General features: G+C 40.9%; 1 protein-coding gene across 2 annotated transcripts in view; it reads left to right on the forward strand.

The window, feature by feature from the left end:
* The window catches only part of LOC113095380 (GTPase IMAP family member 8-like), a 97,564-nt gene that overhangs the window by 46,770 nt on the left and 31,169 nt on the right, over positions 1-19,625 (forward strand). For both annotated transcript variants that reach the window (XM_026260899.1, XM_026260900.1), the window contains one exon: positions 14,353-15,090. In XM_026260899.1, the coding sequence (XP_026116684.1) occupies positions 14,353-15,090 (738 nt within the window). The remainder of the gene's footprint in view (positions 1-14,352; positions 15,091-19,625) is intronic.

The following is a 19,625-nucleotide window of genomic DNA, read 5'->3' on the forward strand; positions in this document are numbered from 1 at the left end:
GCTGGGACGTGCTGTCTGTCAATGTCCCAGAGGCTATCCATCGGAAGTGAACTTCATGTCAGGAAGCTGCACACCATCTCTCCACAGTCATATGAACGTAAAAATTATCAAAAGAGGCAGGAAAGTCCAAAAAATTCCCTGATGAAAGAAACAACAATTGTTATAAATCATATCCAGCCATTATAAATGGTTCAGTTGAGTGAAAGCAATAGACACAGTTGCAGTCTAAAGTTTATATACACCTTGCAGTATCAACAAAATGTTAATAATTTAAGCAGTAGGACGCATACGCATACATACACATACACACACACACACACACACACACACACACACACACACATATATCTATCTATCTATCTATCTATCTATCTATCTATATATATATATATATATATATATATATATATATATATATATATATATATATATATATATATATATATATATTATACACATATGCATTATATATATACATTATATATACATTGTATCAGAGCCGCCGATTGATTGTCGGCAGCCGTGACCGATTGGCCGGTGATAAGGTTTCCAGGTGCTCCTCGTGCGTTTCCAGGGCGATGCTGATGAGGCCTCGGGACACGCGTCACAATATATATATATATATATATATATATATATATATATATATATATATATATTTATGTGTAAATCTTTTTCTGAAATAGCATTTAGCCTACAATTTAATGTATTTCAGCAGGCACATGGATGAATTTAACCTGCAGTTACAGATGCATAAATAGGCTTAATGTTTTGTTTTTAACATAAAACATTGAATACTGATATTTAAAATAATTTAAAACACAATGTGAAATTAAAACCACCAGTAGGTGACAGCATGTGAATGTGAGTGCATCAAGCACATTTTCTCAAATAGCCATCAGTTTTGTCTCACCGATGTGTCACATTTGACGGCTGCAGTTGGGGAAAATTAAAGAAAAACACTGTAGTTAAAATATTTAATATTCACAGATGAAAGTTTATTACTTGAAGTTATGTGCGTAACCCTATCGAATTCAAGCAGGATAAATGTCAAGCCTATAAGCTTGTGCTTATATTTTCTCTATGCTACCGTACTACACCATATTTTATATTTGACATACTTAATAGGTGTGCAGGATTAGTAATATAATATGAATTTTGTGTAATATTATTCTAAAGAAATTGTAGTTTACTTTGCATCAGGGCATTAAAAGTGGTAGCCTATTTTAGTGAGCAGGGCTACATGGATTAATATGCAAAATGTCAGTATTCTCATATATTAGGCCTATATTTTAATTTAGATTTTAAAATTCCTTTAATATAACAGAATGCCTTTTTGTCACGCACTACTTTGTTATTTGTTACCTGTTCTCTATTTTGACAGATAACGTCTTGGGAAAAAGATATTTGTCTGTACACTGATTAAGAAACTGATGCATGTTTTATAAATTATTTCCTTTATGTTAGTAAAACGTGAGGCACTGTATAATTTCGCTTCCATTACTTAGGCCTAATTAAAACAAGAAACAAATAAATCAAACCTGCACGATTTAGCTAAATCATTGAAACTCTAAAGAATGGACTGATTATCAAAATGTCCTCAAGTTTAAACTTAAGTTCTCTCATTATAATCAACAAAATGCACGCAATGTAAAAAAGAGCTTCATTAATTGACAATTGAGTGAATTTAGAGGGAGCCTTTTTTACTTGCAGCTGCATTTAAATGCAGGTGTGTATCATATTCCTTAAAGTATCAGAGTGCAAGATTTGTGCGACATGTGCTATGTGCTACTTATTTGTCTACAAATTTTATCTTCATTACAAATGTTGTTTGGTTTTATTTTGGATAACTGGGTGTAAAAAAATATTTACTTTGTAATGCATTTGAAAAATGTGAATTATTATTCATATTCAAGTGTTTGTGTGAAAATTATTAATTCCCATGCATGACAGGGAGGCGCCCTCTCGATCACTTGAATTTTTTCCTGATAATGAAATAACTTAAAGTTGGGGTGTTTCACATACAGTACATGAAAAATATATCTACAGAAAGCTTGAAATGTCTACTTTCAAATGAATCAATTCAAAACGAAAGCATTATGTAATTTGTGAAGGTGCATTTCTCTTTAAAGGTTTGTCCATGTGGAGAGAGTCAGCACTTCATCTTGCAGCCGGCAAGAAAACATTTGTTAATTAATAAATAATTAAAATGTCTCCTTTATCACAATTATTAAGCTACTTCTGCCTGTGCTTTGTGGCAAACTTAATGCATATACTTGAGTTTATATATAGCCTATGAAACTGTTCATAAATGCATACTTTAATGATTACTGGACTCTGTTTGGGATTTAGAAAATGTAAAGATGTGGTTCAATATATTGGTAAAGAATAGGCTACATTCTGTGAGAATTTATATTTCACACTCCATATAAAAATATTTTATGGACCCAACAAATATATATATATATATATATATATATATATATTAGGGGTGTAACGATACGCGTATTCGTATTGAACCGTTCGGTACGACGCTTTCGGTTCGGTACGCGGTACGCATTATGTATACCGAACGGTTCGTTGGAGTAATTAATTATATTTGAAAAAAAAAAAAAAGAGAGAGAAAGAAATATAATGATATGCGTTCAACAAGGTAGCCCAATAACCCAAACAACGTAACAGGCAACGCCCCTGACACTCCCGAAGAAGAAAAAAACACCATCTTATATGTTTATGTTAGGCTACTCAGCAGGCGCTCGCTCACTCAGTACGCGCTGAAGGCTCGTTGCAAAATAGCCAATGCGTTTAACAGACTAGAAATGAGAAGATCCTCCAATAACCAACAGGTCTGGTGTTTGGGTGCACTTTGGATTCCCTTTAAGCTATAATGGTGATGGCAAGAGAGTGGTGGATAAAAAAACAACGGTATGTCGCATCTGCAACATGACAGGGTACACCAGCGGGATTACAAAAAAAAACAAAAAAAAAAAAACAGCGGGAATATCTGGGATATATGCGTCAGTACTATCTGGGAAAAGACGAAAAAAAGGAGAAACATGCACGCAGCAAACTATCCCTGCAGCATTTAGACACTATAGCTTAAGGGAATCCAACCCAAACACCAGACCTGTTGGTTATTTTAGGATCTTATATTTCTGGTCTGTTAAATGCATTAGACATTTTGCAACGAGCCTTCAGCGCGTGCTGAGTGAGCGAGCGCCTTAGGGGCCGTTCACATATCGCGCCTAAAAACGCATGGAAAACGCTAAGCGCGTCTTTCTCCTGAGGCGTCTGTCTTTGCTAAGCAACAATGACGTGCTCTCTCCATGAGACGCGGAAATTTCAGCGAAGGATAAATGGATTTGCAGCTCTAAAAATCGCTTGCAGTAGCTCTGCTACTGAATTTATTTCAAAATTGCAATCCATATACAACTATGATCAGCTGTTCCTTCATCTTGGCTGAGCTCTCAACGTTGTTACGGGAAAGGATGAAGCTGATTGGTTGGTTCTTGACACATGACCCGCTGTGCGCTTGCGGCATTCTGAAAAGTTGAGATGTTTTTACATTTTGCTGTATCTAAAACGTATCGAACCGAACCGAACCGAACCGTGACATCAGTGTATCGTATCGAACCGAACCGTGAATTTTGTGAACCGTTACACCCCTAATATATATATATATATATATATATATATATATATATTTTTAGTTAATTCAACTTCTTCTGAAATTAATTTCTAATAACTAATAAACAACATGGTGCTACACAATAGTCAACATTTGAAGTGGATTAAAACCTTTCTTCATAGTTTTCCTAAAACCAAAATGGCCTAAACTTGGTTTGCAAGTTTGAAACCCTCATAAGACACTGTCTATATGAAAGACCAAGAGATTCAAACATTTATTTCAACCCCCCAAGCTATATAGAACTAGTAAAGTCAAGTCAAGTTTATCTGTCACATTTATTTATATAGTGCTTTAAACAAAAAAAAAAGATTGCGTCAAAGCAACTGAACAACATAAGGAAAACAATGTGTCAATAATGCAAAATGACAGTTAAAGGGATTCATCATTGAATTCAGTGATGTCATCATCTCAGTTCAGTTTAAATAGTATCAGTGCAATAATTTGCAATCATGTCAATGATATCACTGTAAATTAAGTGTCCCCAACTAAGCAAGCCAGAGGTGACAGCGGCAAGGAACCCAAACTTCATAGGTGACAGAATGGAAAAAAAACCTCGGGAAAAACCAGGCTCAGTCGGGGGTCAGTATTCTCTGACCAGACGACACTAGCAGTTCAATTCCAGGCTGAAGCAAAGTCAGATTGTGCAAAAGAATCATCTGTTTCCTGTGGTCTTGTCCCAGTGGTCATCTGAGGCAAGGTCTTTACAGGGGATCTGTATCTGGGGCTCTAGTTGTCCTGGTCTCCGCTGTCTTTCAGGGCAGTAGAGGGCCTTTCTAGGTGCCGATCCACCATCTTGTCTGGATACGTACTGGATCCGGGGTGACTGCAGTGACCCTCTGACTTGGATACAGACTGGATCCGGAGGCTACGGTGACCTCGGAATAGGAGAGAAACAGACTAATATTAGTTTAGATGCCACTCTTCTTATGATGTAGCAAGTACATCAGGTATTATGGAAAGTGTTCTTGGTTCTGGTTTACCTAATTAATGCAGCCTTAAAATCCTTTTAACAGATTTGGATATTAGAAGCATATTAGTGTGTTATGTGTAAGCCAAAGAGATGGGTCTTTAATCTAGATTTAAACTGCAAGAGTGTGTCTGCCTCCCGATCAATGTTAGGTAGGTTATTCCAGAGTTTAGTCGCCAAATAGGAAAATAATCTGCTGCCCGCAGTTGATTTTGACATTCTAGGTATTATCAAATTGCCTGAGTTTTGAGAACGCAACGGACATGGATGATTATAATGTAACACGAGATCATTCAAATATTGAGGTTATAAATCATTCAGGGCTTTATAAGGGCTATAAGTAATAAGCAAGGTCTGATTTTTGGCTGTGGGGAATGGTGTGTTGTCATGTTACTGGGTTAAAACATGCCTGCACTCACAGCAGCCCTACTCTTTTTATTCATTATTTTCTCGCAGCTTATTGTTTTTTATTATTATCAGACCATAATAATAACAAATTATCAATTGATAATTAATCATTATTTTTAAGAAAAGCATTGTTATTTGTGATCGTAGGCATTTGAGGAAGGCTTTATGACCAAGCAGAATCCTCCGCCAGCTGCTTCCGATTCATCAGCGAGTGACTCGCACTAACTGACCCAAAATCAGTTTGAGGCGAAACAACACAAAATTTAGGAAGGCAGGAAAACGTCTCGGTTACGTATGTAACCCTCATTCCCTGAAGCAGGGAATGGAGACGTTACGTCAGAAAGAGACTGATGAATGGGATCTCGCCTGATCGTGGGTATTTAAGGAGCAGCATGAGCAACTCGCATTCAAGTCTTTGCTGAGGAGCCGAGCCAGTGACCCGGCCATTCAGCAGAACAGTGATGTGGCAAGGGGACGTATCGTCTCCGTTCTCTCCTTCAGGGAACGAGGGTTACAGTCGGCCATGTTCTAGAGACTGACGAATGGGTTCCCTTACAAAACATTACATGTCTTCCAGTAACCCGTGTGAGTGATAGTTCCCTGTCGTGAGGCCAGCACGAGTGAAGTCAAGTCAAGTCACCTTTATTTATATAACGCTTTAAACAAAATACATTGCATCAAAGCAACTGAACAACATTCATTAGCAAAACAGTGTGTCAACAATGCAAAATGACAGTTAAAGGCAGTTCCTCACTGAACTCAGTGATGTCATTTCTGTTCAGTTTAAATAGTGTCTGTGCATTTATTTGCAATCAAGTCAACGATATCGCTGTAGATGAAGTGATTTCAACTAAGCAAGCCAGAGGCGACAGCGGCAAGGAACCGAAACTCCACCGGTGACAGAATGGAGAAAAAAACCTTGGGAGAAACCAGGCTCAGTTGGGGGGTCAGTTCTCCTCTGACCAGACGAAACCAGTAGTTCAATTCCAGGTTGCAGCAAAGTCAGATTGTGCAGAAGAATCATCTATTTCCTGTGGTCTTGTCCTGATGGTCATCTGAGACAAGGTCTTTACAGGGGATCTGTATCTGGGGGTCTAGTTGTCCTGGTCTCCGCTGTCTTTCAGGGATGTAGAGGTCCTTTCTAGGTGCTGATCCACCATCTGGTCTGGATACGTACTGGATCTGGGTGACTGCAGTAGGGCTGCACCGATCAGGATCGGCCGATCATTATGCGCATCTAGTCAGTAATGCTCGGTTCTCTAATCAGCGGTAAATTCAATCAGGTGCGTGAATCCGCGCAAATCCATGTTCATTTTCAGCGTTTATTTGCGCATCTTCTCAGTTAACAATGGTTCTGTGTAGTAACAGCTGCTCTATGTGAAATCACGCACCTGATGGAATTTACCAATGACTAGAGAACCGGCTTTACTGACGAGATGCGCATTAACGATCGGCCAATAGTGATCGGCACAGCCCTAGACTGAAGTGACCCTATGATCTGGATACAGACTGGATCTGGTGGCTACGGTGACCTCGGAATAAAATAGAAACAGACTTATATTAGAGTAGATGCTGTTCTTCTAATGAGGGAAGTGTTCCCGGTTCTGGTTTACCAAATTAATGCAGCCTAAAAATCCTTTAACGGATTTGGATATTAAAAGCATATTGGTATGTTATGTGTAAGCCAGGTTAAAGAGATGGGTCTTTAATCTAGATTTAAACTGCAAGAGTGTGTCTGCCTCCCGCACAATATTAGGTAGGTTATTCCAGAGTTAAGGTGCCAAATAGGAAAAGGATCTGCCACCCGCAGTTGATTTTGATATTCTAGGTATTATCAAATTGCCTGAGTTTTGAGAACGCAACGGACATGGATGATTATAATGTAACACGAGATCATTCAAATATTGAGGTTATAAATCATTCAGGGCTTTATAAGGGCTATAAGTAATAAGCAAGGTCTGATTTTTGGCTGTGGGGAATGGTGTGTTGTCATGTTACTGGGTTAAAACATGCCTGCACTCACAGCAGCCCTACTCTTTTTATTCATTATTTTCTCGCAGCTTATTGTTTTTTATTATTATCAGACCATAATAATAACAAATTATCAATTGATATTGAGTCTTGAGAACGTAGCGGATGTAGAGGATTTTAATGTAAAAGGAGCTCATTCAAATACTGAGGTGCTAAACCATTCAGGGCTTTATAAGTAATAAGCAATATTTTTAAAACTATACGATGTTTGATAGGGAGCCAGTGCAGTGTTGACAGGACCGGGCTAATATGGTCATACTTCCTGGTTCTAGTAAGAACTCTTGCTGCTGCATTTTGGACTAGCTGTAGTTTGTTCACTAAGCGTGCAGAAAAATCACCCAATAAAGCATTACAATAATCTAACCTTGAGGTCATAAATGCATGGATTAACATTCCTGCATTTGACATTGAGAGCATAGGCCGTAATTTAGATATATTTTTGAGATGGAAAAATACAGTTTTACAAAAGCTAGAAATGTGGCTTTCTAAGGAAAGGTTAGGTTCCTAACTGATGACGAAAAATTGACAGAGCAGCCATCAAGTCTTAGACAGTGTTCTAGGTTATTACGTGCAGAGTTTTTAGGTCCTATAATTAAAAAATCCAATAGTTTTTCAAATTGGTGTGTTTCACCGGGCCATGAAGAAATATAGAGCTGAGTATCATCAGCATAACAGTGAAAGCTAACAACATGTTTCCTGGTGATATCTCCCAAGGGTAACATATATAAAGTGTGAAGAGTAGCGGCCCTAGTACTGAGCCTTGAGGTACTCCATACTGCACTTGTGATCAATATGATACATCTTCATTCACTGCTACGAAATGATGGTGGTCATATAAGTACGATTGAAACCATGGTAATGCACTTCCATTAATGCCAACAAAGAGTTCAATCTATGCAAAAGATTTTTGTTGCCACCTTTTCTAGTATCTTGGACAGAAAAGGGAGATTCAAGATTGGTCTATAATTAACTAGTTCTTTGGGGTCCAGTTGTTGGTTTTTTATGAGAGGCTTAATAACAGCCAGTTTGAAGGTTTTGGGGACATATCCTAATGACAATGAGGAATTAATAATAGTCAGAAGAGGATCTATGACTTCTGGAAGCACCTCTTTTACTAGCTTAGATGGTATAGGGTCTAACATACATGTTGTTGGTTTAGATGAATTAACAAGTTTATACAATTCTTCCTCTCCTATAGTAGAGAATGAATGGAACTGTTCCTCAGGGGGTCTATAGTGCACTGTCTGATGCGATACTGTAGCTGACTGCTGAATGGTTACAATTTTATCTCTAATAGTATCGATTTTAGAAGTAAAGAACTTCATAAAGTCATTACTGCTGTGATGTTGGGAAATGTCATCACTTGTTGAGGCTTTATTTTTCGTTAATTTAGCCACTGTGTTGAATAAATACCTGGGGTTATGTTTGTTTTCTTCTAAAAGATAAGAAAAGTAATCGGATCTAGCAGTTTTTAATGCTTTTCTGTAGGATAGGTTACTTTCCCGCCAAGTAATACTAAATACCTCTAGTTTTTTAGATCTGGCAAGCCCGGTCCCCACCAATCACCAACGCTCACAGTCAACTGATTACTAACCAGCCGCACCTGCCACACATCACGGAACCAATCAAGATCACTATAAAAGCACTCACCCACAGCTCAGTTCCCCATCAAGCCTCCAACAGGAACGTCCTCCTCAAAGTTGTCTCGAAGCTCCTGCAAGCCAGACGTAACGGATACTCGCCTTAGTGTTACGCTAACCTGTGTTCTTGTTCTGCTGTTCCCAGCACCGTGGATTACCGTGCAACGTCAAGTGATTCGACGGTCGCTGTAGTCTCCTGTGATTACCCCGAGCTGGTACTGTCTTTGGCTTATAAGAAGGAAGAGTACTTTAATGAGCGATCCGTGACTGTGGCTTTGACATCTGTGTTCCAATCAAACTCACCTGTGTGATTCCCCGCTTCATGTGAATTCCATACAAGCCTGCACTAGAAAATCTAAGCTTCACCGTGCACTAAGAAACGGAAAACACTGAGCATTTGAAACCTTATATCAATAAACACAGTTCTGAATTCACCTTTACATCTGTGTCCCAAATCCTACCTGACAGAAGGCTTGACCGATACAACAACAAGTATGAATTCAGCGCAGCCGGAGGACATCGTTCCACTAGTCCCACTCCCGCGTTGGTGTACATGGCAAGGTCGATATCCTGACCAGTGCCCTTCTCTGGTAGAGAGGAAGACTGCAATGGGTTTCTGCTACAATGTTCACTTGCACTCGAGCAGAATGCACACCAGTACGCTATGGAAAGATCAAAGATCTTGTTCATCATACAGCAACTGTCTGGACCAGCGCTGAGATGGGCCAAAGCACTTCTGGTCCCAAGAATCCACAATTACCTCCTCCTTGCAGAATTTAATCTGCCATTTCAAGGAAGTGTTTGGACATCGACGAGGACTAAATCCCGCTCTTCGACTCCAGCTCGCCATATATGATGACAATCTGGGATTTGAAAAATTCATGCAGCAAGCCCTTCGTGTTCACCTAAGATCACAGTCTTGCTATCGAGAAGCAAACCAAGCAAATAATTTTCCTCGCTCAAGCATGCCAAAGAAAACTTCTGAATCACCCCCAGAAAAGATGCAAGGGGATTACCAACGACTATCTCTAGAGGAATGAAATCAATGCAAAGAACAGAGACTATGCCTGTACTGCGGGGGAGGAGACCATTTCATACGTACCTGTCCATCTCGTCCTCCACGGTTAGTGGTGAGTTCGGTCCATCCTCAATCCTCTGTTTCGACACCACTAACCATCTCTGTGACTTTGAAGTTTAAAGGCCTCAATGTCAAAGGCTAACACCATTGTTGATTCCAGATCAGCTGGAAATTTAGTTTCAGGGAAGTTGGTTAAGACCCATCGTCTCCAAAGTACAAGAACTTCAGCTTCCTACTCCATCTACGCAGTCACCGGAGACGTAATAAACAAGGGGTACGAAACATATCAGATTGCACCCATTATTCTCTGTGAGGATCCTGAACATCAGGAATTATTCTCCCCATTTATACTTACCAATAGCCTTGCAGAACTGATGCTAGGCTGCCCTTGGCTAATTCAGCACCAGCCTTTTATAGACTGGACGACAGGTAAAATACTTAAGTGGGGTTGTAACTGTCAAAACACCCAAGTAAGTCATCCCATGTCCAATGCTGATAATCAGTCTGTCACGATGCCAGTTAAGTCCACGTCCATTGAAAGTCCTAAGGAGAACCAGTCTGTCAATGTCCCACCTTGTTATGCCTCATTTGGAGATTTTTTTCAACCCCCTAGCAGCCTCCAAGCTTCCACCACACCACCCATGGGATTGCGCTATTGCGCTATAGACCATCCCGAAGTGGTGAATTTATTCCCTATCCATCCCTGAACAAAAGGCTATGAAAGAATATGTGGAGGAAGCCCTAAAACAAGGTTACATCCGGCCATCCACCTCTCCAGCAGTGGCCAGTTTCTTCTTTGTTCCTAAGAAGGATGGAGGATTGAGACCATGCATCGACTACATAGCCCTAAATATAAAATAACAGTAAAGTTCAGCGATCCTCTTCCATTAATCCCATCTTCCCTGAACAGCTCTGGGATGCCTGTATCTTCTCAAAACTGGATTTACGGAGCGCATACAACCTGGTCAGAATAAGAGAGGGAGATGAGTGGAAAACATCTTTCATCACCCCTGCTAGACACTACGAATATTTGGTGATGCCGTATGGCCTAGTAAACGCCCCCTCATCTTCCAAAGTTTCATGGACTAAGTTCTCTGTGAGTACCTGAACCAGTTTGCTCTTGTATTTATAAATGACATCCTCATTTATTCACCAAATGAAAAGGATCACTAGTATCATGTCTCTGAGTACTCCAACGTCTCAGAGAATTCTCCCTTTATGTTAAAGCTGAGAAGTGTGTCTTCCATCAACCGTTCATCGAGTTCCTAGGTTACACGATCAACAAGGAAGGGCTGAGAATGGATGATAAAAAGACCCAAGCTGTTACATCATGGCCAACACCCGAGACCATCAAGGAGCTAGAAAGTTTTTGGGGTTTCGCTAACTTTTACCACAACTTTTTAATTAACCAGTACAGTATGATTACTGCCCCCTTACCTCTCTCTTAAAGGGGAAACTCAAAATTCTCAGATGGACCCACGAAGCTGAACAAGCTTTCCAGACGCTCAAAGATGCTTTTACCACAGCCCCCCTGTTGCAGCACCCAGATCCCGAGGAAAAGTTCATTGTTTAGGTGGACGCCTCTACAACTGGCATCGGCACCATCCTTTCCCAATACTCAGAGAGCACCACTAAACCTATTCCTTGTGCCTTCTTCTCTAGGAAGCGGTCTTGCGGAGAGAAATTACAAGATAGGCAACCGAGAACTCCTAGCCGTTAAACTGGTTTTAGAAGAGTGGAGACACTGACTGGAGGGGGCCCTACAGCCATATCTTGTGCTAACAGATCATAACAATCTACAATATCTGAAGGAAGCCAAGAGACTTAACCCTCATCAAGCCAGATGGACTTTATTCTGCACAAGATTTCACTTCCAGATCACCTATCGTCCAGGATCAAAGAACACCCGAGCGTATACTCTGTCTCGTCTCTATGCCCCTGAAGATACCCCTGATGAACCAGAGCCCATCTTACCTACCATGCTGTTCATGAATCCTATTCAGTGGGACTTAGATGAAATGCTCAGAGAACAAGCTCTACAACAACCCATTCCACCTGCATGCCCACATGGGAAAAATTTCATATCCGAAGATCATCACAAGGCTCTGATCTCCCAAGTACATTCCTCAGTGGGAACAGGTCACCCTGCCGTAAATAAAACAATCGCTTCTTTGCAGCGCAAGTACTGGTTGCCAGGAATGCACAAGGACATACAGGAATTAATCTGGGGATGCGTTCTCTGTGCCATGACCAAAGTCCCAGCAGCTACCCACAGGACAGTTAGTATCTTTACCTATTGCCCATCGCCCTTGGTCTTACATTGGAGTAGTTTTTGTCACAGACCTCCCTGTTTCAGATGAAAAGACATGCATTTTAGTAGCCATTGACAGATTTAAGGCATGCAAACTAATTCCCTTACGAGCTCTTCCCACAGCCTTTGAGACTGCTGAACTCCTGTTCAAACATGTGTTTCGGAACTTTGGGATCCCAGAAGACATCGTGTCTGACAGAGGACCACAGTTCATTTCCCGGGTATGGCTAGCTTTCTTCTCACTACTCAATGTCACTGTCAGTCTCACTTCCGGTTATCATACTCAGGCAAATGGACAAACTGAGCACAAAATTCAGGTTCTCAGTCGCTTCGTACAAACTTTCTGCCATCAAAACCAAAACCTGTGGAACCGTTACCTCACCTGGGCCGAATAAGCCCAAAACCCACTCCGTCAATCATCCACTAATCTTACCCCATTTTAATGTATCCTAGGCTATCAACCTCCGCTGTTTCCTTGGTCAGGTGAGCCTTCGGAAGTCCTTGCTGCCAATACCTGGTTTGAAAATAGTGAGAAGGTTTGGGACCAGGCCCATCAGCATCTCCAACAAGCCGTGAATCGTCAACAAAGTTTTGCGGATACTCATCGAAGGCCGAACCCCACGTACCAACCTGGTCAATTGGTATGGCTATCTACCTGAGATATCCGTCTGAGACAACCCTGCAAAAAACTCAGCCCTAAGTTCATTGGACCTTTCCCTGTGGACTGACAAATTGACCCTGTCACATATCGTCTACGCCTCCCTGCACAATATCGTATACACCCCACCTTTCACGTTTCCCTGCTAAAACTCCATCATTCTCCTGTCTCTGTTCCCTCCAAAGACCCAGTCCCTGACGACGAACCCCCATTGCCACCCATTGACGCTGAACCCATCTACACGGTACGAGAGATACTGGACTCCCAATGTCGTGGTGGGCGACTGGAGTATCTTGTAGACTGGGAGGACTATGGACCAGAGGAAAGATGTTGGCTACCTCGTCAAGATATCCTCGAACCCAACATCCTCACAGACTTTCATAACCAGAATCCCGAAAAACGCGCTCTACAACCCAGAGATAGACCCCTCAACCTCCTCAAAGTTGTCTCCAAGCTCCTGCAAGCCAAACGTAACGTATACTTGCCTTAGGGTTAAGCTAACCTGTGTTCTTGTTGTGCTGTTCCCAAGACTGTGGATCACCATGCAATGTCAAGTGATTTGACGGTCGCTGTAGTCGCTGTAGTCGCTGTGTTTTGGCATATAAGAAGGAAGATTAATTTTAATGAGCAATCCTTGACTGTTGCTTTGAAATTTGTGTTCCAGTCAAACTCAAACCTGTGTGATTCCCCGCTCCATGTGAATATCAGACAAGCCTGCACTAGAAGATCTAAGCTTCACCGTGCACTAAGGAACTGAAAACACTGAGCACTTGAAACCATATATTAATAAACACAGTTCTGAATTCACCTTTACATCTGTGTCCCGAGTCCTACCTAAAAATTACAATATTGACAGTACTGCAGAAGTGATTATGGGGATTGATTATCTCAGCAAAGGAGAAGTGCTCACTAACACCGATTTAGACAGATTTGTGAATAATATTTGAGAGAAATAGGCCTTTTTGTGTACATAGAAAAACTCTTAGATGTTTGAGTTCAGCTCATAAAAAATGGGGCCAAAAACAAAAGTGTTGCGTTAATATTTTTGTTCAGTGTATATTCCATGTGTTTATGTCTAGACCTTTGGTGTAGTGTTTTCCTTGTTCATATTGTATCTGTTAGTTCCAGTGTGTTAGCCTCACCCTTGTAGCTATCTTGTTCTATGATGACCCTTGTGTGTACCCTAGACAACTAACCACACCCTGTTGTTACCTTGCTAAGCTTGTTAACCCCTGTGTGTATGAATAGTCCTAGTGTTTCATTTTTTCACTTTTTAGTTGATGTTTGTGCATTGTATGTGTTTCCCTTGTTTCCCATATGTGTGTGGGTGTTTTCTGTTTGTTAATTATATGACTTCTTGCACTTAGATCCTTGCCTTTGTCTGCTCTTTCTGCATGTTACATTGGGGCTCCCAAGAGCATCCCCTAGGGTTGGTAATTTGAAGCAATGTTTTTGTTCCCTCGATCAGTAAATGGGGGTTACAATAATAACCAATAATTTTAAGTATTATTTATCCATCATATATAGTTTTGTTTTGCATGTGTTTACATATGTCCTTTTATCTTTTTCAGACAAGTCAGATCTCAGGATTGTGATGATGGGGAAAACTGGAGTAGGAAAAAGTTCATCAGGGAACACCATCCTGGGGAAAATAAAGTTTGAACAAAAAGATTCTTTTGAATCAGTTTCTAAGAAATGCGTACAACACCAGCAGATGGTGGAAGGTAGAAAACTCTTAGTGATTGACACTCCAGGACTGTTTGATACATCACTCAGTGAAAATGAACTGCAGGAAGAAATAGTACGTTGTATGCAGATGTCTGTTCCTGGTCCTCATGTATTTCTGCTGGTCATCAGACTGGATGTGAGATTCACAGAGGAAGAGAAAAAAGCAGTGAAATGGATTCAGGAGAATTTTGGAGAAAAAGCCGCTAATTACACCATTGTTCTGTTTACTAGAGGGGATCAGATAGATTCACCTATAAATACATTTCTGACAGAAAATAAACAGATTGAAGAACTAGTTCGTGAGTGCAAAGGTCGTTATCATGTTTTTTATAACACAGATAGAAAAAATCAATCACAGGTCACTGAACTGCTGGAGAAGATAGACAGAATGGTGATGGAGAATGGAGGAGTGCATTACACAAATGAGATGTACAATGAAACTCAGAGGAAAATAAAGGAAGAAAGTAATGGAAAACCTAACAGGGATGCAAGAGAGAAGAAAAATGGGGAAAATGAGGAAAACATGAAAAAAGATGGAAAGAAGGTTGAGGAAGCTGGACATGTGGCTTCAGTCCTAGCAGGTATGTCACTTTGCTTCAAGTCATTTGGCTGAGGTTTAATTGTCTAAGACAGTCGTTCCCAGTCCTGGGGTCTCATTATAAAATTCTCTGTAGATTTCATCAAAAAATTTTGTACGTAGGCACAAAAGCTAGTTTTTGCATATGGCCCAAAGTTGTCAGATTTATAAAACCATGGGTACGCCAGAACCTGCGCAAAAAAGTATCTACAAATTCCAGTCAGGGTAAGATTGTGCATACGCGCATCTCCACCTGAACTCCTCCCCGAAATCACCATATATGGAGCTTATAATGCCTAATTTTAACACTCTAAAAATACATTAATTTGTGAGAGGTAAAAAAAAATATGAGTCATGTATAAGTTGCTGTAAAAATGTTCGTTGTGTAGGAAGGAAGACGGAAGGGTCGGCTGTTACTACTGACTGTTTTTATTTCAACAAAAATAATAACAAAACAAAAGGACACGGAAAATAACAACTGACAACATAAATTCCGTGGTCCAGGAGTGTAGAAGCCAGCAGTCCTTCTCTCTCTTCCCCGCTCCTGTTTCTCCTGGTGTTTTATACTCTCCACGCCAATTACTGCAAGCAGAGACAGGTGTTCGTTATTTGCGCTTAACCCACTCACTCACCACGCGTCTCCTGACGCTGCAGGCCTAATAATGCTATAGGCCAATGTACCAAAAGGATATTTTTAGATCACTTCACTTTACAACAAATTTATGAGAGTAATAATTACAATAATAATTAATAAATGAGTCTAATGGATAAATATATTTTTGTTGTATATAATAAATTATATATATATATAATAAAGCTTAAGCTATGAACAAACAAAAAATAAATTAATAATAGTATAAAGGAAACATAAGGTAAGGTTGTGGTCTCTCATTCAGGAGAAAACGTTTTTGATCAAGATTACTGTCAGGGATCTGGCAAGCCCGGTCCCCACCAATCACCAACGCTCACAGTGACCTGATTACTAACCAGCCCGCACCTGCCACACATCACAGAACCAATCAAGATCACTTTAAAAGCACTCACCCGCAGCTCAGTTCCCCATCAAGCCTCCAACAGGAACATCCTCCTCAAAGTTGTGTCCAAGCTCCTGCAAGCCAGACGTAACGGATACTCGCCTTAGTGTTAGGCTAAACTGTGTTCTTGTTCTGCTGTTCCCAGGACCGTGGATCACCGTGCAACGTCAAGTGATTCGATGGTCGCTGTAGTCTCCTGTGATTACCCCGAGCTGGTACTGTCTTTGGCTTATAAGAAGGAAGAGTACTTTAATGAGCAATCCTTGACTGTGGCTTTGACATCTGTGTTCCAATCAAACTCACCTGTGTGATTCCCCGCTTCATGTGAATTCCATACAAGCCTGCACTAGAAGATCTAAGCTTCACTAAGGAACTGAAAACACTGAGCACTTGGAACCTTATATCAATAAACACAGTTCTGAATTCACCTTTACATCTGTGTCCCGAGTCCTACCTGACAGAAGGCTTGACCGATACAACAACAAGGATGAATTCAGCGCAGCCGGAGGACATCGCCGCTTCCACTAGTCCCACTCCCACGTTGGTGTACATGGCAAGGTCGATATCCTGACCAGTGCCCTTCTCTGGTATGGAGGAAGATTGCAATGGGTTTCTGCTAAAATGTTCACTTGCACTCGAGCGGCACGCACACCAGTACACTACGGAAAGATCAAAGATCTCGTTCATCATACAGCAACTGTCTGGACCAGCGCTGAGATGGGCCGAAGTAGAGCCCTGCAAGGGCCTCAAATCTATGCCCTAGCCCGACCAGTGTCCGACAGCTCATCAGAATTATCAGCCCGAGTCCGACACGAGCCTGTGTTTTTATTTATTTATTTTATTACACAGCGGAAGCCTGCCCTATTTGCAACAATTAAAAAGTGGGTCAGTTTTGTATTGTGTTTCTTTTCATTTCTTTATCAAGTTAATTTAGAAAAATGTTGTGAGCATTTTTTTTTTTTTTAATGACGATTACCGTTAAACAGCCGAGCCGACAGCGAGTAGCCTAAAACATATTTAATCAATTAAGCCTCTCAAATTAATGCTAATACTTTACTTGGCTACAATAAAATCCATAGATATAAAACACTTCAAGCATATCATACAGACAGTTTAATAAATGCTTATTTATTAAACCACACAGTGAGTAAAAAAAAAAAAAAAAAATTGAAATACTGAAGCAGGCTCACAACAGCTTTCGCAAACGAAATGAGAAATAGCCTACAATCTAAACAAATTTAATTAAAAACAAACTTGCAGGTTATCTTGTCTCAAAAATGCACCACAGAACATGTCCATTCTTTTTTCCATTAGTTTCCAACAGTTAAATGAAAATAAAGTCCAGTCAAATGAAAAGTTAGAACAGTCTTTTACAGAGCATCGTGGAGAAAAAGAATAGCATCCAGAGTGGAAGGTTTTAACCCAGTCCTCCTCTCCTCTATCACTCTTCCTGCTGCGCTGAAGACACGTTCGCTGCTGCTGCTGACGGGACACTAAACACAGAGCAAGCCAGTCTTGACAGTTGCGGCAGCAGGGTCTCCTGCTGTTTACATTTACATTACTTTAGAGGCCTATAATAGCTACTACTACAATAAGTGGATATAAGTGAAGTATAATCGTGGGTCGCGCTGACGGAAAAGCGTGCGTGCGTGAGACTGTCATGTCAGTATGTCAGTTTAATTAAAACGGGTTGAATTATCATATTATGAAAGTTATGAGGTTTTGAAATGTCTTTCTATGTTTGTTTTTCTATCGTCGATGTCAACTTCTCTTTTTTTTTTTATTAATGTCTAAAAATATAAATAGAAGGATTACCCAAAAAAGGCCCGAGGCCCGGCCCGCATGTGAGCTATAACGTGAAAATTGGCCTGAAGCCAGGCCCTATGGGCGTAAATAAGTCGGGGCCCGTCGGGCTCGGGCTGAAATACAGGGCTTTAGGCCGAAGCACTCTGGTTCCAAGAATCCACAATTAACTCCTCCTTACAGAATTTCATCTGCCATTTCAAGGAAGTGTTTGGACGTCGACGAGGACTAAATCCCGCTCTCCGACTCCAGCTCGCCATATATGATGACTATCTGGGATTTGAAAAATTTATGCAGCAAGCCCTTGGTGTTCACCTAAGATCACAGTCTTGCTATAGAGAAGCAAACCAAGCAAATAATGTTCCTCGCTCAAGCATGCCAAAGAAAACCACCTGAACCACCCCCAGAAAAGATGCCAGTGGATTACCAACGACTATCTCCAGAGGAATGAAATCGGCGCAAATAACAGAGACTATGCCTGTACTGCGGGGGAGGAGACCATTTCATACGTACCTGTCCATCTCGTCATCCACGGTTAGTGGTGAGTTCGGTCCATCCTCAATCCTCTGTTTCGACACCACTAACCATCTCTGTGACTTTGAAGTTTAGAGGCCTCGATGTCAAAGGCTAACACCATTGTTGATTCCAGATCAGCTGGAAATTTAGTTTCAGGGAAGTTGGTTAAGACCCATCGTCTCCAAAGTACAAGAACTTCAGCTTCCTATTCCATCTACGCAGTCACCGGAGCAGTAATAAACAAGGGGTACGTAACATATCAGATTGCACCCATTATTCTCTGTGAGGAACCTGAACATCAGGAATTATTCTCCCCATTTATACTTACCAATAGCCGTCCAGAACTGATACTAGGCTGCCCTTGGCTAATTCAGCACCAGCCTTTTATAGACTGGACGACAGGTAAAATACTTAAGTTGGGTTGTAACTGTCAAAACGCCCAAGTAAGTCATCCCATGTCCAATGCTGATAATCAGTCTGTCACGATGCCAGTTAATTCCACGTCCATTGAAAGTCCTAAGGAGAACCAGTCTGTCAATGTCCCACCTTTTTATGCCTCATTTGCAGATGTTTTCAACCCCCTAGCAGCCTCCAAGCTTCCGCCACACCACCCATGGGATTGTGCTATTAATATGGTTCCAGAAAAGACCATCCCGAAGTGGTGAATTTATTCCCTATCCATCCCTGAACAAGAGGCTATGAAAGAATATGTGGAGGAAGCCCTAAAACAAGGTTACATCCAGCCATCCACCTCTCCAGCAGTGGCCAGTTTCTTCTTTGTTCCTAAGAAGGATGGAGGATTGAGACCATGCATCGACTACAGAGCCCTAAATATAAAATAACAGTAAAGTTCAGCTATCCTCTTCCATTAATCCCATCTTCCCTGAACAGCACTGGGATGCCCGTATCTTCACAAAACTGGATTTACGGAGCGCATACAACCTGGTCAGCATAAGAGAGGGAGATGAATGGAAAACGTCTTTCATCACCCCTGCTGGACACTACGAATATTTGGTGATGCCGTATGGCCTAGTAAATGCCCCCTCCATCTTCCAAAGTTTCATGGACTAAGTTCTCTGTGAGTACCTGAACCAGTTTGCTCTTGTATATATAGATGACATCCTCATTTATTCACCAAATGAAAAGGATCACCAGTATCATGTCTCTGAGTACTCCAACGTCTCAG

This window comes from Carassius auratus, unplaced genomic scaffold, assembly GCF_003368295.1.
Source record: "Carassius auratus strain Wakin unplaced genomic scaffold, ASM336829v1 scaf_tig00215695, whole genome shotgun sequence".
NCBI lineage: Eukaryota > Metazoa > Chordata > Actinopteri > Cypriniformes > Cyprinidae > Carassius > Carassius auratus.